General features: G+C 41.2%; 1 protein-coding gene across 1 annotated transcript in view; it reads left to right on the top strand.

Moving 5' to 3' along the window:
* Positions 1-25,311, top strand: part of pid1 (phosphotyrosine interaction domain containing 1) — a 42,002-nt gene extending 16,691 nt beyond the window's left edge. The window contains exons 2-3 of the mRNA XM_061719171.1: positions 404-550; positions 22,832-25,311. Of these exons, the coding sequence (XP_061575155.1) occupies positions 404-550; positions 22,832-23,332 (648 nt within the window). The 3' untranslated portion in view covers positions 23,333-25,311. The remainder of the gene's footprint in view (positions 1-403; positions 551-22,831) is intronic.
* Positions 25,312-25,753: the final 442 nt, after the last annotated feature.

The raw sequence follows: 25,753 nt of genomic DNA, 5'->3' as shown, positions 1-25,753 counted from the left end.
ACTTGGTTGGATGAAACCATCGATACACCATTTCACTCTCTTTTCAATCCTCAGGTACAGCTGTCACTCTGAGAGGCTTGTTCTGTACGTGTAAGGGGATACATTTAACAGTGGTGTCTTTATTACAATGCAAAAACATTATCTTAAAACCTAATTCTTTGGATTCTCAAACACTTTACATCCATGGCAGTTTTGTGGAACATGTTTTCACGTCTTGACTCTTTCTGGACTGGATTTTGTTGACACACTACTACATCGCAGGATTCATCTGTGATGGTTTCACCAGCAGTGTTTACTTGGAAGTTCTGAGTAGTAAACCCTAGCTGGATTTAGTTTGTAGCCGTTTGGCGCAAATTGAAAGTTCTCCTAAAACACAGTGTGTGTATCTTTCTCTCTCCATCAGCACTTTCAGACGATGCTGAAGACCAAGCTAAATGTGCTGACGCTGAGGAAGGAGCCATTGCCCACTGTGATCTTTCATGAGCCCGAAGCCATTGAGCTCTGCTCCACGACGCCGCTTGCAAAGAGCAGGAGCCATGCTGGATACAAGGTAAGATCACATGAGGCTGATAATCCTGAACAGTGCTGTTCTTGAACACTAAATCCATAATAGCATTAAAAGACCCATAATCCAAATGTTCTTGCAGCAGCCTAAGGTTCAAAAGTTTTTGTCTGAATCACAGCCTCGAATGATTACATGAAAATGTCAGTGCGGGTAAACACCTACATGTGTTCTGGCATGGCTTTGTTTGTTCTCCTCCTCTTCCTGCCTCCAAGTGTCAGATGTAAAGATTGATCCAATGAGCTGTTGACTCACAGCTTATTCTCTTCTCTGGGCCCTCAAAAAACAAACAGATCAAAACAGCCACACTCGCTATCACACTTCCATTCATGTGATTCAGGATGTCTTTTAGTAGTTTCCCAGCTAAAGTGCCTGTAGGCATAACAAGTTTGGTGTCTGTATTTAAATGCACTCGAATAATTGAAATATGCTATGTCCTTTGTAAGCCTGTTGGAAATGGAGGCATTTCCAACTTCAACAAATTAAAGTAAACCTTTCATATCTGGCAGCTGCCATAAAAGGGAAAAAAAAACAAAAAAAAAACAGCATAATCGCCTTTTGAGATTGCCAGAACACACAAATACAGAACACACAGTCCTCATGCTTGTTGATGTTTGTGCTTGTTTGATCACTGTACAGAAGAGCTAAAGTGAACACACACAGAGACAGACTATCATGTACATGCAGTCTTAGACTATAAAACAAAAAAGAACCTCTCCCAAAGTGGAAAGGAGGCCAGAACAGCTGAATCCTCTTTGGATCTTCACACAAACGTGTGCTGTTCAAATGTAACTTTAGGTAAAAGTCAGTAAAAGGGCCTCGACTGGTCTCACAGGCAGAGCGGAGGAGGTCAGTCCAACCTAACAGGGACACACAAGACTTCAAGTTGACCTCCAGGATTGTCAAAGGCTCAAAATCAATCGCAGGCGGTGTGTTGCTGTGACCACTTTCGCCCAACACTTTTGTTGCAGTTGTTAAAGCTGGAGCTATTAGGACCAGATGCATTAGGATGAAGATTGCAACCACAGGCTGCGTTGGCCGAGCAAGCAGGAGGGGGAATACGGAAGGAGAGCCTGGCCACTAACCCCAGTTTGTGATTGTTTAACAGTAGGTAGATTAGTAAAACCAAATAAATGTTTTACACAGCCCCAAAGAAGGATGCAATGTTGGAAGAATTTGCATGACAGCAGCTAAAAAAAACGACTTTATCCTTTTCATTGTGGCTTCACAGGCAAGGGAAAACATTTTCAGATGTTGCTTCTGTTAGAATAATAAATATATTGCATGTGTGTCCAGTAGGGGTGTCACGGTACACAAAAATCACAGTTCGGTACGAATGCGTGTACCATTACACCCCTAATGTCCACATGTCAGTTATTGAAAGAATAGAATAGGAACCAATTAGTAAGTAAAATAAAAAAAGTTGATCCAAAGTTGATTTATTTTTAGATATCAACTAGGGCTGGGCGATTTTGGACAAAAATAAAATCCCAATTTTTTTCTCTAAAAACCCGATTTTCGATTTCGATTTCGATTTTTTTTGGTAAAACTACAAAAGACAATGGAATAAATTGTTTCAAATATTTTATCTTTATTTTTAAAGAAAAATAGCAAACAAATGTCCCTATTGGGAATGAAGTGCAATTGAAAGATACTGTAAATCCTCCTTGAGTTTAGTAAAGTGACAACATTTACAATTTTCTTGACCAAACAAAGATGACTAGACGGGCTCTGTCTGTAATGCAGCCAGCTGCAAAAAAGGAAAATCGATTTTCCGATTTTCCTTTTTTTAACATCGATTGTGATTAATAAATCCGATTTACATTTAAAATCGATTAATCGCACAGCCCTAATATCAACTCTCTCTCTCCTACCATGAGGTTTTCAGATAGACTGAGCAGGAGGCTGATTTGGAAGGAAAATTTGTGAAATTGTTTAATGGGTCTGGGGGCCCTCTAGTTCACAGCTATTTCCACCAGTACAGAATGTACCAAACCAATCAAAGCATCGGGCTTTTTTGTAGTACTCATGCAGGAGCATCAAGGAGCCTCTGTTGAAAGCAACCAAAATGACTGCAGAATTGCTAAGAACATCTTGGATGAACAAGTTTTTGTTGCAAAAGTGATAACAGTGGTTCACTGGTGTTCCTGCTTCACTGGCATCTTGAACTCCCTTTGTTAATTCTAGTCTGGTTGTTGCTCCGTCTATGACACATACTTTGGTCTCTGTGATCGGTATGCCTGGCCAGAGGCAGTTTCTTCTGTTAGTGCTGTTGACTGGAAATAAAAGCCAAATCCAGAGGTACCAGACCAGTTCTTTGTATAAAAGATGAAAAGAATTAGGTTGGCTTGCCAAGTAAGTTTTCAAAAAGGCTTTGACCATAATTGGGAAAGGATGCCTCACCATGGGTTTAAGTTTACATTCTGGGTAGGGATGGGCGGTATGGACTAAAAAATGTATCACGATAATTTCTGGCATTTATCCCGATAACGATAAAAATGACGATAAAAAAAATACCAATTCAACTCCACCTTTTTAACTATAAATCTATCTCGCTCTCAGATCCACCTTCCACCATGCTTTCTTTCTTTCTTTCTTTCTTTCTTTCTTTCTTTCTTTCTTTCTTTCTTTCTTTCTTTCTTTCTTTCTTTCTTTCTTTCTTTCTTTCTTTCTTTCTTTCTTTCTTTCTTTCTGGCTCATTTCTTTCTTTCTTTCTGGCTCATTTCTTTCTTTCTTTCTTTCTGGCTCATATCTATCTATCTTTCTTTCTTTCTGGCTCATTTCCTCCTTCCTTCCTTTCTTTCTTTCTTTCTTTCTTTCTTTCTTTCTTTCTTTCTTTCTTTCTTTCTTTCTTTCTTTCTTTCTTTCTTTCTGGCTCATATCTATCTATCTATCTTCCTTCCTTCCTTCCTTCCTTCCTTCCTCCCTCCCTTCCTTCCTTCCTTCCTTCCTTCCTTCCTTCCTTCCTTCCTTCCTTCCTTCCTTCCTTCCTTCCTTCCTTCCTTCCTTCCTTCCTTCCTTCCTTCCTTCACGTACGTTGTGCGTGGATTTAACACAGAACCATAAATCAGCTTTACACAAAAACGTCATCAACGGGAATTTATCGTTTTTACCGCAAGATGACAAATTCTTACCGTGGGGAATTTTTTTGACGGTTTATCGTGAACGGTAAAATATCACCCATTCCTAATTCTGGGTAACATTGAAGAGGGTCTTCCAGAAAACCAGAGAGCACCGGAGGGTTTACCTATCACATGATCCTATTTCCAAATGATCTCATGGATGCTTTTAATCACACCGTGTGGGGCCAACAGCGGTGGCACTAGGGGAAGGTCTGGAGTTATGTGGCCATGTAGAAGTCAGAAGTGCACCATGACGGTGTAAAGACTGAATCCAGTTAGTCCGATATTTAGATATGTATTTGTTAAGTGGGCATCTGGTTGTCAGTTTTGGTATCTGCATAGTCATCTTCTTTCTATTTTTTCCCCTTTTTTCTGTGAAAAAAGAAAAATATAGTCATCAGCATGTTTCTCTCCTGTAATCTTCTACCAAACTTCCTGAACCCACAAAATGGTACTTTGGCCTGTGCTGGGGAGAACTGACATCTTGCTTTCATAAACACATTTCAACAGAAAATGTGCTATTTCTTAATCATCTCATTCCTTTAACATGTTAGAGGACTATAAAACGCTACATACTTAGTAGTATCACATAGCAAATAATTCAGGAACACACACACACACACACACACACACACACAGTTTTACATGCAGGGTTAACTTTTTTGCTACTTCCTGATTCGGTACCACTCTATAGTTAGTTGGAGGGAGTTACTTAATTTACCAGCTCGTCTCTGTTCTTAATTACCGTCATTCAAGAAGAATGTTTTTCCACACATGGCATTACACAGTGTCCAGACTCAACCATCTGTTCATCCGAGCTCAGCTGCCACATGCCACAGTTTTTCAGTGGGATTCAAGCTACCAGCATCAGAAAGAAAGTGGCTTCTTGTTTCATTTTACTTTCATGATAGAAGATGGAAGATAAATATTGATTATATCGCCTAGGTGTACGCCGCAGACAGCTAGACTTGGTATGTCTTTCTATCCAGTGTGAATCCCAGCATCCGCTCGTTGGCTGCTCCCTTTCTGCACTCCCTTCTCTTTCCAGTGTTGTTACTTTGAATGTCAAAGCCTTGTTGCCGTGGATACCACGACTCTTTTCAACTAAATACCAGCAACACACAAAAAAAATCCTCTCCCTCAACAATCTGCGACCTCCTTAAATGGAAGTCTGTCTGCCTGATAGTCTGCATCTGGCTTGTGTAACTTCCTGTCTGAGCTACTACCTGCCTGTCTGCATATCTGTCTGCCCACCTGCTCCAGCAGCTCTGCTTCCACTGTTGCTGCTCAAAGAGGGATTATCGTCCTTTATGGCAGAAACAAGACTTGTCCTTTTCTTTCTTTTGTTTTTCACTCCTTGCTGTCCTCCCTGCTTGACTTTCAGATGCTATTATATAGTATAATTACATTTATTACCACGAGGAGTGCTTCATATTCCATCTCTTTCACCCCCCCCAGCCCTCAGTTTTGCTCCCAGTTTACAGGAAGGCAGGGTGGCTGGCTGAGGGTTCGTGTCGTTCTGCCAAAGCTAACAACTATCAAGGATGAAAGGCCACCTCTCATCACCCTGCCTTCCATGCTGCTGTCACTTCGCATCTATTGACAAAATGTGCTAAACGCTCTGAAGCCAGGTCACCTCTGTAGGCATTCCCCAGTGCAGCAGTAAAATAACAAAGAAGACTGTTTCATTGCACTCAAATTTTTTTCTTCCATGCTTTCTATTAATTCATTCCAAAATTCCCAAGATAAAGAAAAAAAATCCTGCCATCTCCGTCACATTTACGTTTCAGAATGTGTAGTAAAGTTATTATGCATTTAACTTTAACTCATTTGCTCAAAGCCTCGTTCTGAGAGTTGTTAAGCTGGGAGTCAAATGAACTTTTATGGACGTGTGCAGCTTGTCGGGAGGTGATCTGATAAATACGTCAGCAGGCAAAAAAGGCCAAGTTGCATCTTTAGAGTTTGTTACCGTTTTTTTGCCTTTAGGGTTTTTTTCATGTCACAAAGCTGTAGGAGTTACAAGCCAACTATGTATCTATGTAACATTATGAGACATAAACAGCTGATCTGGCTCTCTCCAGTGTAACGCAACTCTCTTAGTCTATTTTCACCAGATGATGGTTCGTTTAACGAAGTGGAGAAATAAGAAGCTATGGTTTTATAGGACTAATATACTGGGTAATGCTGAGTTTCCACGCAGTATTGTCCTCTCTCTGACACCTATCGTTTCCTTTGAGAAGAGCGCATGACCACCTCAAGAAAAATAGCTTCTGAGAATGTTTTCCCAACTGTCCTTCTCTCACTGTCATGAGCCAAAAGATCCTGGTGTCCACTCCTGTGTAACGAGACCAGTCCAGTGACATAAGGGATTCTCCCTCAGGCGCCATATCTTTATCTAAACTTGAATTCAAAGGGACCTTTTGTCTATCTTAACTTGGCTTTTTTATGCGAGACAGTGTGCTGGAGCTACCATAACCTCTCTGCCAGTAAAGAGGGAACAGAAAGCACAGTGACAATATTTAGTTCATTAGCAGCCTCCAGTTTGAGATGGCGTGTACTTCCACTTCCCTATGGAGTGTGTTTAAGGAAGCCTTTTTTAATGAGTCTTTCTGCTTTTATATCTACTACATATGCGTGTTTATAGATAGAGAAAGAACAGTTATTGATGTTCAAGTTTGATAATGTGCACATTTCTGGATTATGTCTTCTGTTTTCTGAAAAGTAATTTTCTTTTTTTTTTTTTTTTTTTTTTCTTTTTTTTTTTTTTTTCTTTTTTTACCTTGTCTGCACACATATTATTGATTGATACCATGACGGTAGAAACCAAAAGTGTATATATGTGCATTATTACTATATGTAATATATACATATATATACGCACACATATGCGTACACATACATAAATATACACATACAAACCCAGTGTTTTTTTTTTTTTTTTTTGGGGGGGGGGGGGGGGGGTGGGGGGGGGGGTGGTGACGACATCCACTGCCAATCCAGGAAGCAGGAACACACGGAGACACACGTCAAGCACTGGAAATCTGCAACAAAAAAACCACAAACAAAGCACGAAACCGGCACGGAGCCATCCAAAACACGAACAGCAATCGACCTAAATCTTGAGATCTGATCGCAGTCTGAGCTAAGCTATCGCTACCGCTACCTAAACCCAAAAACTAGAGAGCCAGCATGCAGGTGAACAAGCCAGTGTGTATGTCTATGTGTGTGTGTGTGTATGTATATGATCATGCATGTGTGTGTGTGTGTGTGTGTGTGTGTGTGTGTGTGTGTGTGTGTGTGTATGCGTGTGACTAAATTACTATATGTGTGTGTGTGTGTGTGTGTGTGTGTGTGTGTGTGTGTGTGTGTGTGTGTGTGTGTGTGTGTGTGTGTGTGTGTGTGTGTGTGTGTGTGTGTAATAAACCAAACAAAGCTCCACCTGAAGTGTATCTATAGTGGGGGAGGGGGGGGAGCAACCCCGCCACCCGTGAGACCAGAGGCCGACAAGGAAGAGCCCGGAACCCAGGCCACCGGCAACCCCACAGAGGGGAGAAGTAGGAGGGAGGCAACCCACCGCCTGCGAGGCCCCCCCCCCCCACCCGGCGGCGGCCGAGGGGGCCCGCGGGCGGGGCCCCCACGGCGCGGAAAGAAGCAGCCAGGGATCCCGCGGCGGCGGACCGCGACCCAGGCAATCCCCGGCCACCCGGTCCGGGCCGGACACGCGGCCAGGAGGCCCTCACCCTTCAGGCCAGCGACCCCCACCCGGCAGGGGGCCAGCCCGCCCGGAGAGACAGAGCCGCCCCGGCCGCCGACGCGGGCAGGCGCACCCGTCCCCCACGAAAGTGGCCCTCCAAGACCAGAGAGGCGCCCCGCCGTAGAGGCAGCGGGGGGGACCGGAGACGGGCCCGGAGAGAGGGAACCCCCCAACAAGGCGACACCCGCGCAGGCCCGACAACGGAGGGCCCCAGACCCAGGCATCCCATTCATTCATCCATTCACCTATCCGATACCTATACTAATAATAATATAATATACTATACATAATAGTAAAAGTAATTTTCTTAAACACTTGACAGCCAATGCCCCAGATGTTGATGACAGTGTATGTAATCATTGACTACAGGAGTTGAAAAGCCTGCTTGTCTTCAACAAATCATGAAGTAAAGACACAGTGTGGTTCTGGTTCTGGTTTAATTTGCTGGCAGTGCAGCTTCAACAGTGGAGAAGCCAAACCGGGCTGCAGTTCTGGGCTTTTCTCATATCCACAGACAGACCCAGGATTTGTGGCTCCTCCCACATAAAATGGCTGTATTTTTAGGACAGTGAGGTCAAACCTTACCTGGCAAGGCAGTTAAATCCTCATTGGATTCATAAATTTAGGATCACCTCGGTAGTTTGGAAACTGTTTTAGAGGCTGAGGAGAGTTAGTTTGGACCGGTGTCCATCCTAATGGCAGCAACAGACATGTTTTAGTTTTAGCAGACTTTATATTATTACGGCAGATTATTACTTCACTGAAAGAAAAAGCAAAAACAACTGGGACTTCTTTCAATGGAAAATCTCCTTTTTTCTACTCTGTTGAGGTTTTTTGAACGGTTGGCAGTAGCAGACATATTGTCCTCCAGCAGCCTGCCAAGGAGTTTATTGAAGTGCTCGCCTCGTTCCAAACAATTTTCCATGGATGACTTCCCTTTTAGGCAGGGTAATATGGCTTAAAAGAAAAATAAAGCTCCATACGTGAGCCTTTGCCTTGTTGGGATTATCAGTTGATAATGAGATCCTAGTGTTAGTGAAGCCTTATCTATTTGCTACATTTGCATGCTTGTCCATGTTGCGTTCCTGTGGACTTGTGAAATGTCATCATTCACATCTGAAGGATGCATCTGGCTAAGTAAAGTTAAAATCCCAGGATATGCGCTTGCTCCTCCGGTTTTACTTAGGATGCATCCTGTGGAGACTTGTGGACTTGAGATGCTAAAGTATCCAAGAATGCATGTTGCATCAACATGGGCAGGGATTGTGGATGAGAAAGTCCATAATTGTAAGTCACAACTTCATAATATTGTCCATGTGTGATAAGATATTTTCATGTAAGAATATTGGTCTCAGAACTTCAAATATGTGGTTGATTTATAAACATAGGCCTTGTTTGAAAATTTGCTCCAATGTTTTCCGGAGTTGTCTGCATCTACCTGTAGACGATAGCAGAGAGATCAAATTATGTCCGCCTGTCTTATGAACTATGACTGCGTTTACATGCACTCAATAACCCTTTTAAAACCCCAATATTGGCAATAACCCGAATTTGAACGGCCATGTAAACACCAATAACCCCTTTGAATAACCCAAATTTGCTCCTGTGGAGACTTGACCCCGAATATGACCCCTGGGTTACTCCTTTTAAAACCCGAATATTCGGTCATGTAAACGCCAAACGGAATATCCCGATCAAACGGAACATGAATTTGTTTTCTGCGCATGCTCTGTTCGCAAGGAATCCTGGTCTTTTGAGTCCAGGAAGTTCTTATAAACACGGGGAAACGCAAGACCAGGAGGAGCCTAATCACTTCTTAAATGTAATGAAGGATATGAACATTTTGGCATTTGTAGACGGTAGAATGTACGAGGATCGCGAGATTTTAAAGAAGTTTAGCGAAAAGTTGCGCGAAGCAGCATTTGTTTTGAATTTGGATACAGGAAGAAGAAGCGGAAATGACGGGAATTGCGTCATGACGTTCTCCGTGCGTCGGTGGTTTGATCGAGATATCTCAAATGATTAATTACCATGTAAACGGAATATTCCGAATGTTTCAGTAACCGGAATATTAGCAATAACCCAAATTTTGACTGCATGTAAACGTAGTCTATGTTCTCTCAGGTTAGGGCTTTGTGATTAATGGAGGTTTAATTGTGATTTCAATGTTAGTTCCCAACAATAAAAAAAAAATAGCATATTATTTTCTGAATGAGACAGACCGAACTTTTCCAAATGTGAGTGGTTCCTTCCTCCTATTTATGCTTAACTTATAGATGTTCGTTTCCGTGACATCATGCTGTTGTTTCTGGCCATTTTAAAATGATTGTGATTTCAGTGGTGACCAAAAAAATGGTGATTACGATTTTATTTTATAATCAAACAGCCCTGCCAAGTAACAACAAACCCCAGACTTGATGTAGTTGATGGTATAAGATAGCCGATATCTGTTAACTCCAAACAGCCTAAATTGATCAGGGCTGCTAACTTTAACAGTTTTAGGGCAAAACTCATCGCTTCAGCCTCAGCCCCCAGTTAAACCCCAGCAGAAATAATGTGTAGCACAAACCTCTTGTAGACAAGTTTAAAAACTTTGTTTATATTGGAGGTTATCTTTAATATGTGTATTAAGATATGTAAACGCTTTGTTTACACTGCTATAACTAGTGATGAGAATGGTGTCTGGTGTCATTTGCAGACAAGTGGGAAAAGGGGCAGCAAACTCTTATTAAACTTTGAAAGATTGTTAAAAACGGATAGATTCTGTCTTTACTGACAGAAACGGCGCCTCTGTCTCGCAGCGTAAACAACCCAATGAACACCACACTTTAAAAAGAAGATAAAAAAAGAGAAACGAAAACCTCATCCGTCTTTGCGTGCTCTGACAAGCCGAGCCAGCTGTAGTTGCTGATTCAGTGAGTTTACAGGAATGTTAACAACCTCTTTAGGAATGCTGCATTCCCAAGCAGTGTACTCCCAGTCATGTTGGAGGATCCAGATACAGGCCCACCGAGGAACAACACCAAGATAACCTCCATCTCTGATAGCATGCATGATGCAGGATTACAGGGTTTATCTTTTGCATAAACCCCACAAACACGTTCAACATGTCACTGTGTCGTCAGTGAGACACATGGAAGCTGCAGATGATAAACTTATCAATGCCGGTGGATAAATGAAGTAGTTCAGGTTCTAAGACGAAGAACTTGACTTTTTTCATTGTGTTTTTTTTTTGTGTAACTTACAGATTTATTTTAACTCAAAGGAATAGTTCCAAATTTTGAGCAATGTGCACAGTTTTTTCTGTCTGTCATCAGGAGCCTCATCTGGGCCCAGACCTTTGAATCCAACCATCTATTATCTAGGTCACAGACAAGATTGTGGCGTTGCACCACTTCAGCATCACCTTAAAATGATGGTACACAAATTGTTATGGAAACTCAAATCACTTTTTTTTTAACCCAAAAAATGCATTTGTGTAGAAGTGAATATCATACTGAAGTTAAGACACAGTCTGTATGGTTGACTAGTCCTTCTGGTATCACAAAAGATACCAGCAAGATGTAACAGGTTGATGATTGAGCGTGTGTATTTCTTGACTCATGAAAGCTGTTATTGTAAACTAAGCCAGTAACTTATTGTACAGATACAGGTGGTTTAAAACAAGTGGAAGTTTTTTGACATATCACTTCCCTAAGGGGGCTTTTACATTTGCTTAAACATGTTGGGGAAAAAAGGAGGAATTGGGGGACAAATATGAAATTGCTCCTATTTGATTAGAAATATCTGGTTTGTAATCTTTTCTGACTAATGAAGGTTGATTTGGACGTGGTAGTTTGAAGGTTTCTATTTTACAAATCTAAAAAGGTTCCCAAACCAGGTCTGTGGCTGCAGGCACAGACTTTGTTTTGTCTGCATCAAATGTTTGCCCTTGGACCAGTTTCTGGGAAAATGTTCCTGAGGTGTTGCTGACCGCCTGCATCTTCACATCACAGTCCGTTCCCAGGTCAGATCCGGCGCGGCCCACTGTTTTCCCCAGCCGCTTCTCCCACGTCTGGTCTCAGTCGTAGCCACATCTGACTTCTTCCTCTTTGTTCCTCACTCCCCTCCACAGAGACAGGTGTCTCTTCGCTGAGTCCTTAAAGTCATTCTCTCCCTCCTCTCCGTTTTTCTTCTCATCTGTTTGTTTCCTTTTTCTGCTGATAGCCGAACCAGCTGTGACTCCAGCAGCAGCAGCTGCCCTAGCTCTACCCCTCTCTCTCTCTCACACACACACACACACACACACACACACACACACACACACACACACACACACACACACACACACACACACTTCCCCTGACTCCGGCAGACACACAGACAGTGTGTGTTGTGCGTGAGTGGACTGGGATGTTCCTGTCTCTTCCCATCAGCACTCTCTCGTCTGCGGATGTTTTTTCTGTGTCCCTCTGTGTATTTATCCCACTCTTTCTTGAGTTCTTCTTTTCATTCACTTACTTTTGATCAGCCTTTCTCCCCCATCTGTTTCTAAAGCCCCCCCCCTCCTGTTTCCCTCCTTGTGAGTCTGTTTTGTCCAGGAATCCATCAAAAACATTAAATCCAAGGTCTGTTTCTCGTATTTAGCATTGAATACAGATGTTTTTTCTTTTGGTTTGAACAGTGAGGGGAGAGTAAATATGCTGGCATGCATGTTTTATTATATGTTTTTAATAAGTAATATGTGTGAAGGACTGTATTATCCTAACAATTATGTAAGCCATCAAATGATATGTATATTTGTACGACATACTGTGGCTGAAAATTACTCTTGAACTTTTACTGTTGCATTGGCTCTCTTTCTCCTCTGATGATCAGCTCCTCACTCTTGAGAATAGTGGCCTCTGTCTGGACATTTATCAAAGAAGTTTTATAAAGAAAGAGAATAGGCAGAAAAAAAGATTTTAAAAAAATGAAAGGTTGAGTAAGGTTTCTATATCTCATATTCGTTTTTGAACAGTGGCACTAGCTTGTGCCACTGTTCATGTGCTCATCTGCTTGCATGTTTGCTGCAGGATCTGCGAGCAGTTACTGTGTCGTCGTACACGGGGATGGGCCACCCTGGCTGTGGGATCGCTGCGGTGTTATGGCTGCGGTTGGAGGCCAGCCAGATGTTGCTACAGCTTTCCTCAAAGATAAAAGCGAACGTTCAAATTCAGGGAATTTTCTTTTTCTTAATGACAGTTTTATGCGAACATTAATACTGTTCTTCTCACTGTGCGGTTGAGACGAAGCCACTACAAGAAGATGGTTAATCTGGCATGGAGACTGGGAAAGTGGGGAAAAGCAGTGGTACAGTGGGTACGGTTTGTGTTAGCTGGTGTGAAAGCTGAAAAACAAACACTAGAGCCGACGACCAAGTGACTCAGTCATATGTATGTGATTTTAGTCTGACCGGAAAAGCTGTGGCAGTAAACTATTGTTGTAAAATAGGAATATTATTAGACACTCAGTAATGAAATTGATTTAATAATGAAGAAGAAATAATGCCAGACTGGTCCACAGATACCAGCCTGGAGGTTCTGGTCTTTATCCTCTCCCAGTGTAGTCCAGTTTAATATAAAAACACTGAAGTGATTCGTCCCTGAGCCAGAAGCTTCTAGCAGCTTTACTGAATAAAGCAACTCTGCTGCACTGCTTCAAAATTACTCAGTATTGCATTTGTTTCATGAGGTTGTGTCCCCTTACATGCAACTTGTACGGTACATACACTGCACCGAGCCGTAGTTTCATGAAGTTTTGATGGAACGAGTGCATACCCTTGGAAGTTTAGGTCTGACCGAATGACCTTAAAGTCCCAGGGCTAGAGTTTTTCTGATACTGATACCATAATCTGAACTACAGCTGAATTCTGTTGACAATAAGGTTATTGGTATCAGGGAGCATTTACCATCTTATATCATGTCATTTTTATAAACAGAATCCACATTTTTTCTCTAAAAGACAGCAGATGAAGTTAAACAATACGGTCTTGCATCAGTCATCAGGTGGAGAAGCAGTGGCATACGAGTTGTTGGATGGAGCTAGCTGTGTCACTTCATTGTATCTGGAATATGGTGTTATCTTAGGCAGGAAACTCCCACCAGGAAAACTGCCACATCCTCCTTCTGCAAGGCAAAGGTGGCACGGATGTCGCTAGGAATTACAAAGCGTCCTTATTTAGCATTTTAGGAGCCATTGCATGATGAAGCACAAGTTTAACAAGTCAGAGGGCAACTGGGACGGTCCACAGCAGCAACTGGAGTTTGTTCTTCAGGAATGAGAGAAGTTTCCCTGAGAAAGCAAGAAAGCCACAGAAGTAATAGAGAAACTATGGGATTTATTATCCTCGACAACATTTCGTGTCTGCGAGAAAAACTGCAGGCAAGCAGCTTTACAACCAACACTCAAGTGAGTTCAGATGTAAACAATATAAATGCCTTCTCGTTTTAGGTATTCTTGGCTGTACTTTACATTTAATTCCTGGATTTCTTAATTGAACAGATACACTTTATTTGAAAAAACTAAAAGCTTTTGAAAATACGCTGATATCGGATCAGTGCTGGGTATGGGCTGATACCAGAAGCCCGGGAATCAGTATCATTGGTACCATTGTACGTTAGCGCTGACGGCTAATTTGCGTTTCTTGGTTTTTGTGCGATCAATTGGTTGACTGCTGGCAGTGGTTAGAGTTAATAAAGTGAAAATATGCTCTAAAAACATCTACGTTAAGCACATAGATGAGTTAATCCACCAAAAAGGATGAGGATTGGAAAGGACGGCACCTAGGATAAGACAAGAGTCCGTAATACTGTCCACATACCTCGCCACACCTGTACATGCTTAACCCTGCTCCTCGTCTTGCTCCGTCTCCCTCACAAACCTTCTTCTTGCCTCTCTTTGTTGTTGTGTCTTTTTAAACAAATGCGTGCAAACACATTTCATGTGTTGTACACCAGCATTCCAGTGGAAATTGTAAAACTCAATTTCACATTGTTTGTTTGTGCCTTTTTCCTTTGAGCCCATTTTTTTGGTCAATTATTTTCCTTTTTTCTTTTTTATAGCATTCGTCCTTTGCAGCCTCATGGCATAGAAATCTTAACCATAGAAGAGGGTGCGGTGCAGAAGGGGGGACGTGAGGACAGAAGGGACGTGAAAAGGGGGAAAGAGAAACAGATGATGGGAGTTCAGGGAAGAAATGGCAAAGGAGAGCTAAGAGTGGAGTGGAGGAGAAACACATGGAAAGTTGAAACAAAGGGAGGGCTCTTTAGTTCTCTGGAATGATTTAAGATGCCTGCCTGACTTGCCAGCACTGAGACGACTGGTGAGCAGACTTCCAGAGTGGAGGACAGCAGATGTGTTCTGGCTGACGATGGATGGATTGATGTATCAATTTTACCCAGAGGCTGATGAGTAGATAGCCAGAGCCGCAGTGGTTTGTTTTTCTGCACTGCACAGTCCTCAGCCAGGCATCTTCATTTCTTGGCCTGGATTTCCTGAAATCAGCTCAACCTGAATCACGTCTCTTCCTGGTCTGCAGAATTTACAATCCTTTGAGTCAGTGTGCGTCTCTTTATGGCTTCAATTGTAACCCACGATTTGTACCATTGGAAAGCATCATGATGTGCTTACACCTCCCCCAGCTCTTGGTGTAGTTGGTAAAAAAAACCCTCCAACTGTTCTCAGATCCACATCTTCACTTTATGTCCTAATACACAGATTGTGGACAGACGTAAGATCAAGCTAAATATAATGATCCACGTCTCTCTTGCTTCCTCCCTCCCCCTGCAAAAGTATATATTTTTCCTGATTGATTTTCACCCACAGACCAAACCAAAAGAAATGTTTTGATTTGGTTTGGTGTTTTAATTTTTTAACACTCTATTGTAGAGTTTGTTTTTAAGTCTTTACATTATTTCCATGAAAATAATGTAAGGTAAGGTTATTCTGAATCATCAGCGATACTTTTCAAACTAATTTGATTATTTTATTTATGTTATCTGCCTCTGTTAAGTATTATTCCAAATACATTTACCACCTATAAAACAAGGAACTCTAACTAAAATAAGATGTCGCTTGAGTGTCTTTAGCATCTTTGGCAGTTACTTGGACCGATCAGATGTATCTGAATGTCTTTAGTAAGGAACAGAGTAAACCAACACAAGAACATTATAAAATGTTCCAGACAAATTCATTGGCATCCCTAAAAGTGACAACATATTATTGGATTGTAGACATGTTTATAGCTCAGAAATAAAATATTAGATAAGCATGAAGGTAAAATCTCTAACAACATCTCCAGGCAGCTTCCTGTTTCCATGACAAAAAAATGAAGATACAATGAAGAAGTGATTGCGCTGCTTTGCTGCATTTGGCAGCAACTATCAGAAATCATGGAAATAATCACATTTCCAAGCATCAGGAAGTTCAGCTTCAGTTGCAGATCGTGGGTCCTCCAACAAGATAAAGAACCGAAACACACAAATAACCCCCCCTGAAAATAGCTGATTAAAGAATACTTTGATCAGGACTATTATAAGATGACTCTCTATGAGCCATGGTGTTAATCCTGTTGAACGTTTATGTAAAGATCTGTAAAATGCAGTGTGGAGGCAGAACCCCTCAAGCCTGAGACAGCAAGAGGAATTGACTCAGGACGAGAGGAACAAGACACCACTGGCAGTTTCAAAAGTCTCTTCTTGATGGCGAAGTCCAATATGGGCAACCCGAGAACCGAGGCAGCGGCGCGGGGAGTAAACCGGCCTGGGTATTTTAATAACATGCGGATTTCCCCAAAAAATCTCAGCTAAATTGACATTGATTGACATTCCCCATGTACTTGCATATTTGGTGACGGTATGCCAATGGTCAGCTAAAAACATTCAGGTACCAGGATGGTAACTGTATGTATGTGGTCGGATTCAGCTTCATCGCAGTCTTCCCTGTCTTCTGTATAACGTCGTCTCTCCCTTCTCTTCTCTCTAATTTTTGAAGTGACACCGGAAACACCCGAGTCACCTAAAGTAAACGGCTGCTAAAGTGAAGTTAACAGCACCTCAGAGTCTAACTTGTTATTCTTGAAGCAATGACAGACATAAACAAAGATATGACAACAGATAATACATATATTAAAGTGAAGAAGAAAGGGGAGAACTTGTCCACCTTTGTTTATGTCACTCGCCACGTCCCATTTTCAAGGGCGTCTGGGCCACAGTAGCGAGGATCACCCTACCTGTCCGTTTGGATGCAAATGCAAGTATTTGATTCATATCTGGGGTCGCACTTGAACCCTGCAGTGTAAATGTGGGCGTTGAAATCTACAGAGATTGTTTCTTAGAAGTGACAGCTAGGGGTGGGTATTGGGAAGGACCTCACAATACGATACGCATCACGATACTTGAGCCACAATACGATACGCTTTGCGATATCCCGATTATGCGATATCCCGATTATTATATTCTACATAGTTCACTGAAAAATTTAAAAATGCATTAAACATCTTAAAATCCAAGTTGTATATATGTACATCAGATGATAGTGATGGATCTTAAAATCCGAGTTGCACGTTCATCAGATTATAGTGACAATTCATGGGACAAACTGAGTCAAAACAATGTTTTATTATAACTTTACAAGCTAAAGTTACAACATATTTGTATATGTTTTTCATATTATTTACATCATATGAAATTAACATTAAATTTAGTATGAGGTTGCTTTAATTATGTGGCAAATGATAATAAACACAAGAAGGATGGTACTAAAACCAAGGACAGGCACAGTGATCAGTCAGTATAGACATAAATCCATAAATAAATAAACTTCTGTCCATTATTTTTCATTTTTTAAGAACAGGCAATTGTGTTATATAAAAAATAAATTATAAAATGAAATAAAGCGTGAAATAAAACCGGAGCTCAGTGCACGGTCCCAGGGTTGGTAGAGAGTGGCAATGCCCAGGACTGTCAGGTAGGAGCACTGGGTGATATAATGGGAAAAAAATCGGGGATAAAAAAAAAAAAAAAATCGATATTCAAATTTTGAATATCGATATTGAATCAGCGGGAAAAGTATCGCGATATATTGCCATATCGATATTTTTGCCCACCCCTAGTGACAGCTTCTAAAAGTTGGGCAAGAAGATATAAAGTTAACGGTATCCTCATTTGTTGTAATCCCATTGTTATTTGTTCTATGTTCGATAGTTTGACTCACAAACAGCAGTCATATGTGTGTTACAGATTAAATAAATACTTTTTGCATGGGGGGGGGGGTACATGATAAGGTGTGTTTTCTCTGGGACCACTCGACGAAAGAGAAGGGAGGAGCTAGCTCACTATGTTTTATTGGCGTCTACTTTCAGCCAAAACAAGAGGCGTGACGGCATTGAGAAATGGCTTACCCTGCCTTTAGAACAGGGACAGACTGTACTGCCCACTTAATCATTATCATACTGACCTCAGTCTGACACATACTGAAACCATCACACGCAGCTCTGCTCTTCTCCAATATGCTTTTCTACTGCAGTACTTTAAATAGTATATTCCCACAAATGTTGCCTACGGTTTTACTTGATTAAAGAGCGTGTATTTACACTCGTTACAATCTCACAATAGACCTAAGTTTTTTTTTTGTCTCCAGAATCTTCCTTTAAAATAAACAGTTACTCAATAGTATGTGAACCCCATGACCTTATTGTTATTAGATTTGGGGACGTGATGATCATTTTGCATCATGTCCAAATACTCTCCCACTCATCTGTGATCTTGGCCGATGGTTTGTTAGAAATATTTCGGGAATCAACTTCAGCACATTAACTTTGAGCCACAGCTGTTGAAGGTTTTTGACAAACATAAATCACTTTAACCATATATTGGTTGAATTTTTGTGAAATGAATTGAACTGAAGTGAATTAAAATGAAATGATAATAATATTTAAGTAAGATCTAAACTGAAATTATGATGTGGGTAAAAATTGAGACTATAGAAATTAAAAATTAAAATGAATCAACAGTTTATCGGACTGAAAGTGCAGGAGAGGGATGTGTTTGAAATCTACCTGCTTGACATTTGGTACCCGTGTTCGTACCTAAATTCACCCTCAGACCACGTTTTAGGTGTAAATGGACTCAATGTTGTCTCAGGAAAAAAACTAAACTCACCATTTCAGTTGAAATGGGTGATTCATGTACTGCAGCACAGAAAATCATGCACATCCACAGTTTTACAGGTGTCTTGCATTTTTTTTCCCGAACACTACCTTATTGAGCGTTTTTTTTATTCCTCCATTTCTGTGTCCCTTGTTTTTCTAACTGAGCAGTGTGACACTGTCCTCTTCAGCCTTAGGTTTGGTTTGGACTCTAAAGAAACAAACGGTAATGTTTGCTCAGTCTGGTGACCTTCTCACCTCACCCCCCCCCCTCACTTATCGTTCTGCCCACCGGTCTGTACACATACATGCTGCCTGATTGGTTGTTTGTGAGTGAATGTATACGCCAGTGCTGATTTACCTTTGATTATTACGGTTTTTGCTCTGTCTCGCAAACAAAAGTTCCCTGTTTTCCCCTTCTTGACATTTACTATCTTATGCTACTTTTTCTTTTCTCCTTCCTTAACGTAACATTAGCTGGGATTGTTGTGGTTTTAACTGTAGCATAAACATCAATTACTAAAAAATTGCTCCCTTGGCAACGAGCTGCAACTGCTGAATCAGTTTGATTTAATCTCAACTAAGTGCATCATTAACTCCAGAGTCACATCATATACTGTATATAATATAATAATATAATTGCTTAAGTAACATAATGTACCAAGTACTTAATTAACTACACCACTTCCATTTATTACAACAGCAGAACATAGTAAGAAAAGCTGACGTGCTGTGTGTCGATTGGGCGGCAGCATGAACTGCCTTTTTGTGTTTTAGTCTAATTCTGGCAATCCAGACTGTGGTCGCTTTTCTAGGAAGCAAACAATCAGCAACAAGTAACTTGATATCAAAATTGGAGAATCAAAGAATAGAGGTTCAGAATAACTCGATTGCTATTTCACATACAAACAGCACATTGTGGATGGTTGATATATCTTGGCGCAGTCAGGGAATGTTGCTGGCCAGCTCAGGACAGACCGCCTTTTGGCTGAGAGAGAGTGTCAGTGCGGTCGGCTATCAAACCGGCCTGTCTCCAGGCTGCTCCTGCAGGCGGGTCAGACTGGGCTCAGCGATGGATCCAGTGCAAAGGCTGCACATCCCACCTCGTGGTCACCAGTAATGAGAACCAGGCATGGAGAGGCAGCTGCTTCTCGGTCTGGCTCTCCTACTGCTGCTGCATGTAACTGGGAGTCAGTGGTGTGTTGGTCTGCAGTCTGGGCAGCTCAGCTGGTGCTTGTGTATGTCAGCAGCAGATAAAGTGCCACTGTCATATAGGGCTGTTCGATTAATCGATTTTAAATCGTAATCGCGATTATGTAATTAGAACGATGTTAAAACATGAAAATCGTAAAATCGATTTTTCACTTGCAAATGTGAATAGCAAATGTAATGACTGACATTACACACCTCTACCTCCTTCATGGGTTGCATTATTATTTAGCATGCAAAGACCCAGTTTAGTTTAATTAGAAAATGTCTTGTTTTATTTAATTGGAAATATAACTTACTGTATGTTTGCAAGTGCTGATTTGCTGATTTTTTTTTTCAGAGATAAAACTTTATATTTTATTATATTTTTTAAAACTTTTTTTCAACTTATTTTACAGAGTTTTGCACTTTATTCATTCATTTTTGGTTTAATAAGAGCAAAGTTTGCACTTAAAGCCCAATGGGGCAAAAATGTTCAATAAAAAAACAGCATATTTGAAATCATTTCTTTGCCTTTTGTCAATTCACAAAATAATCGTAATCGTAATCGAAAATCGGATTTTGAGAGAAAAAAATCGAGATTTTATTTTTGGGCAAAATCGAACAGCCCTACTCTCATATAGAAATTGCAAAATTCCTTTGTGTTACTTTAGTATTTTTTTCTACTCTACCTGTGCAACATTTTCGGATTTTGCATGTATTTATTTTTTACGTTAAAGGTGCCGTAAATATGCTATAAATATCAAGAAAGAAATAATAAGGGCTTAGCTTCCATATATATGCAGGTGCTGTAGAAAAAGCACTACATTTCCCCCAGCACCTGTACATCCTAATCAAGCTATCAATGTCTTCCTCAGCATTCACATTTTTGAAGCCTGATGGTAAATGTTACACCTGAATGCTGCACCTAACTGTGCCTGAGCAAGAGCCTGGATACCTGACAGCTTGATGTTTATGCTTGTGCTGAAAGGTCTCATTCAGCCAGAAATCAGGACAGAAAATGAGAGCAACAAAACGTGTGAAAGAACAGAGATCATGTGATTACTAAAACAGGACCCAAAATGCTTCTTTATATGATTTGTTGTCGTTGATGCTCCGTGTCTCCTGGACCTGGTATCTGTTGGGGAGTTTTTCTGTTATCACAACAATACAAAGTGAGCACTGAAAAAGACTTGAATGTAATAGTTTACTGAAAGTTAAAGTTAGAGGGATTATTGTTATCAAGATGTGCGCTGAAGCACGCATGCAAGCCACATGCTCTGTAAACACTGATCAAAATGATACATGTCTTTCTTTTACTATTCACATTTGTTATTGCAGTCATGTCATGTGCAGCCATGTGTCAAACGTGTGCTGCATGGAAGCCAGCTGTAATAAACTCGAAAGAGTTCACGAGTATTCCTCTGCCGCCGAATAAACACAGACGGTGTGAAAACCCTTTGAGTGTTTGAGGCTCCTCCTCTGTGTATTTTTATAAAACCATGGAGAACAGCGTGAAGAGAAGTGCACAAGTCGGCCATTATTTCAGAGCAGTTTTCAAATTGGCCGTATTCCCAAAGAATACTCCAGCTCTGTTTGCTTTTTAGCTCTCCTCTCCGAGGCTACTTTCCCTGTCTTTGGAGTTTGTCTCTGTCCTGATATGCACTGTCATGATGATGGTTTTCTATTTGACTTCATCCTTACATCTTCAGCAGCTTAACGTTGGGTTTTTGTTTGTTTTTTAGAGAGAAAAGGTTAATTTTTTTCTAATCATTATACTGACATGTAATATATAATCTACTCTTGTATATAATGCATAATGTATGATTGGAGCCAAGCAACTCATTTAATGAAAATGAATGCATTACAGAAAACTAAACACGTGTCAGACTTGGACTGCATTGCGCTGATAAAGCATGCCACTAAAGACTATTAATTTGCGCACTTTCCGCTGTAAACCATCAAGCATGTATGTCATGAAGTGTTATCAAGTTTTTACTGTAAATAAAACCATTTTATTGCAGTGGATACAATAACCTATAATGTCTATAATAATTTATAGTTCAATCAACAGGATTGCATTATAATACCACAAAGACTGACTTGGTTTTTAGATTAATTAACCTGAAAGTGCACACTGAACATGAAATCAATCACTTCACTGTGAACACTAGTTCTGATTTGCTCCATATTGATTAGCTCAGAGTAACCTTCAGCTGTTCATTGTGATGTTTCGGTTGGATTATGTGCAGGATGTTCTGAAATTGGTGGCTGAACACTCAGCTGTAGTATTACCGTATTGTCTGGACTATAAGCCGCACCTGTATATAAGCCGCATCCGCTCTATTTAAAAAAAAAAGATATGCAAGCCGCAAATATTTATGTTGTTAGATTAGATATTTACTACATGTACAGAAGGATTTTGAACTGTAAATGATGTACATGTTTGTACCTAAATAGATCTTTTCCTAACAGTGTCTTTTAAAACGGCAGCAACTTTACTGATTAAAACGGGACAGAACCAAGAGAAAATAACCGCTATTTATTTATCTATTTATCTGTTTGAAATCTGCTTCTACTTCTATCTGCTAAAGAAGAAGTAGCGTATTCTTCTTTGCATTTATTTTGTCTTAGTTTTTATTCTAATTCCGGTTAGAGCGCCCGAGCGGTGGAAGAAAAATCCACAGAATAGCCGCACCTTTGTATAAGCCGCATGGTTCAAAACCTATGAAAAAAGTAGCGGCTTATAGTCCAGAAAATACGGTAAATTATGGTTTCAACTTATTGAGCTGTGATTTTTTTCCCCCTCTTTTTGTACTTTTATTTTGCGGAGGTCCTCAAAGCTGTGTTCATGATACACACTTGCTTTCGGTTTACCTGATTTACCTCACTCAGTTATGGAAAATCACAATATGCTGCTCGTATTTGTATTTGAAAGCACGGAGGGGGATTTGCAGTCAACTAAAAATGTACATTCATCTTGTTGATCTGAAGAAAAAAACGAGTCTTATTGTGTCTTTTTGTTTCATTTGCTTCAGGTGACTTACTTGGGCAAGATGTCGATCTCTGGGACCCAGTTCTTGTCTGGCTGCACAGAGTCAGCGGTGGTGAGTCTAGTGGACCGCTACGCCCTGGCCAAGCAGCAAGGCACATGGCCTGGAAGCAACTCTCTGCTGGAGATCCGGCCCTTCCAGGTACGCCTTCACCACCTGGATGAGCATGGCGAGTCCTCCCTAACCATGGACACGTACCAGGTGGCGCGTATTGCCTACTGCACCGCGGACCACAGCATCAGGCCCAACGTATTCGCCTGGATCTACCGGGAGATCAACGACGACCTGTCCTTCCAGATGGACTGCCATGTTGTGGAGTGCGAGAACAAGCTGGAGGCCAAGAAGCTGGCGCATTCCATGATGGAGGCTTTCCGCAAGACTTTCCACAGCATGCGCAGCGATGGCCGCATCCACAAGAGTGGGTCAACAGATGACTTTGCTGAGGACTCGTCCACACCTGACGACTCAACTCCAGACGATGGTTGAACTGAAAAGCACCAAAACTCCTGATCCCCAGCCAAGCAAATGAAGGGGTGACTGGAAGGACAGATGACCTGCTCTCTTTCATCTCCCTTATTGTCTCTTTCTGTTATCATTTTGGTATAAGATTAACTAATTTTACAAACCGACATTCCCAGTATGATGAAGTAGCTTATGAATAGTGTAAATGGAAGGTAGAACAGCATTCGTAAAGGCCTACATTTAGATATTACAATAGCAAAGTGCTGCCTCTTTCAGTAAAAGCCCCTCAGACGTTTTTCTCGGGGGACTTCAAGGTCCTCGGATAAAATCCCTGCAGAGATTCAGTCATAATTTCCATTTGAACTGTTGTCAAACCTGCACCTATCAGAGACCGTCTCTGCTAAACTAACCCCAGTTCATCTAACCTCCCCCCATAATCTGCCGCTCTTCTTTAGTGAACTGACCCAGCAGAAACATATCTGACCTTTTTCAGGTCTAAACCCAGAGTTTATGAGACTGTTGAAGCACATAAATTCTTGAAATGTTTATGTGTATCCCTGATACAATGCCGTCAGCCTTGATTCTAGCTATTGAGTGAATGGGTGGAAGCCCTTCATGCACTACTCCTCACTGTGGTACCCCCAAGCATGGATGACAGAGCCACCGCTTCTGTCTCCATTTAGTAGGTACTGAAAGATTGAGAGTATACGTGCGACACCTGGGAGGATATAGGTGCTAAAAAAAGTCACATTTTAGAAGTTCTCACTGGGCTCGAAGCCTGGGCCTGTCTGTGACACCTTAATCATTCAGATCTGACTTTTGTTTAAAGTAAACCAAAATCCAGGCTCTATTTTTGCCTGTTACATTATGTGCCTCACATTCCTCTCATCCCAGCGCGTATGCGTGTCCATGTGTGCTTTTGTGTTTTTCTGTGTGTGTAGCTGCTATTGCTTACTTCTGTACAACGTGTAGACAGATAAACGTGAGTTTTATTGCGAGTGAAAAGAGAAAAGGAGGAGGGAGATTACAGAGAACAATGAGAGTTTAGCTGGAGGGGAAGGTTCTAATTTTCCCCCAGAAGCATCTGGTACTGTGACCATTTGCCACATATTTTTCTTTCACTTTTTTTTTCTTGAATGAAGATAGTATGAGTCAGAATGTGCCAGTCTCCGATGTGGCGGGACCCTAAATTACTAAAGTGAACAACTCACACCTCCTAGCCTCTGCTGAATGTATGATTTTGATGTACTGTGAGCTCCTCGCATCCCCTCCTCCTCGTCACTTCAGTCTCCCACAATCACCCATGCCATAAAACAAAGCTCCAAGGGAGCGACTCAGCCCCAGAGGAGGCGATCTAGCTTGTTGTCGGTGCCCTGCATCGCCGCTCCGTGGGACTGAGACACCATCTTTTCTAACAGGACTGTAATGAACAGATTGCCAGCCGTCAGGGGGACGTGCTCTACGGTTGAAAGCAGTGGTCACATGACTCTGATCAGCACACACACAGACAAACTCTGATATACAAACATGAATACAACTATACATACTGTATGTACACAAATTGTATTTGAATTTTGCTCAATAAGCTTATGTAAATACAAATGTATTACTTTCCAAATACTACAGCATAAATGTTGATAACTATTTTAAATAATAAAAAAAAAGTTGAGAACCATCATAAGATACCAAAACAGTGTGATGATGCCTAATGTGAAGAGGTGGAGAGTGTGTGTGTGTGTGTGTGTGTGTGTGTGTGTGTGTGTGTGTGTGTGTGTGTGTGTGTGTGTGTGTGTGTGTGTGTGTGTGTGTGTGTGTGTGTGTGTGTGTGTGGGGTGCAGGGACATTGCAGAGCGAGGGTAATGTTTGTCTAATTGTAGATGATTGTGCTGTGTCTGTCTGGCAGCTCAGACATGCGTTAAATGTTCTGAACAACAATGTTACCATAAGTGTTTTCTATTTAGTGTTTGCAAAAATCAAAATGCAGCTGCATATAAAGTATTTACCAAGACCAAGATGGTGTGGTCTGTTTCATCTTAAATCCACATCACAGATTTTCCTCCTCCAATATATTTCCCCACAATCACCAGATCGGGGCAAAAATAGTAGTTTTTTTTTTCCTGTTTTACCGTTAAAAATGTTGCCGGATTTGAGCTGAATTGATTCCCTACCTCGGCTGCATGTGGGAGGAAAAACGCCAGGCATGTAGAGTTTCTGAGCACACAGAGGGGCTCAGACAGATGACATGCTGACAAGGTGCCAGCATAGATGTAAAGCATAACCTCACTGTCTGCTTATCCCTCATACATGGCACGGACTGGAATGTGCTTCTCCTGAAACCACTCGAGTTATACAACCTGTTTCTGGGGTGTATGTGTGCTTTAGGAAATGAGGCGATGCCCCACTTTCAACCAAGAACTCAGACTATGCCAGTATAGGCTGAATTGC

The sequence above is a fragment of the Cololabis saira genome, chromosome 4, assembly GCF_033807715.1.
Source record: "Cololabis saira isolate AMF1-May2022 chromosome 4, fColSai1.1, whole genome shotgun sequence".
In the NCBI taxonomy this organism is placed as follows: domain Eukaryota; kingdom Metazoa; phylum Chordata; class Actinopteri; order Beloniformes; family Belonidae; genus Cololabis; species Cololabis saira.
This window is presented reverse-complemented; position numbering and strand designations above follow the sequence as displayed.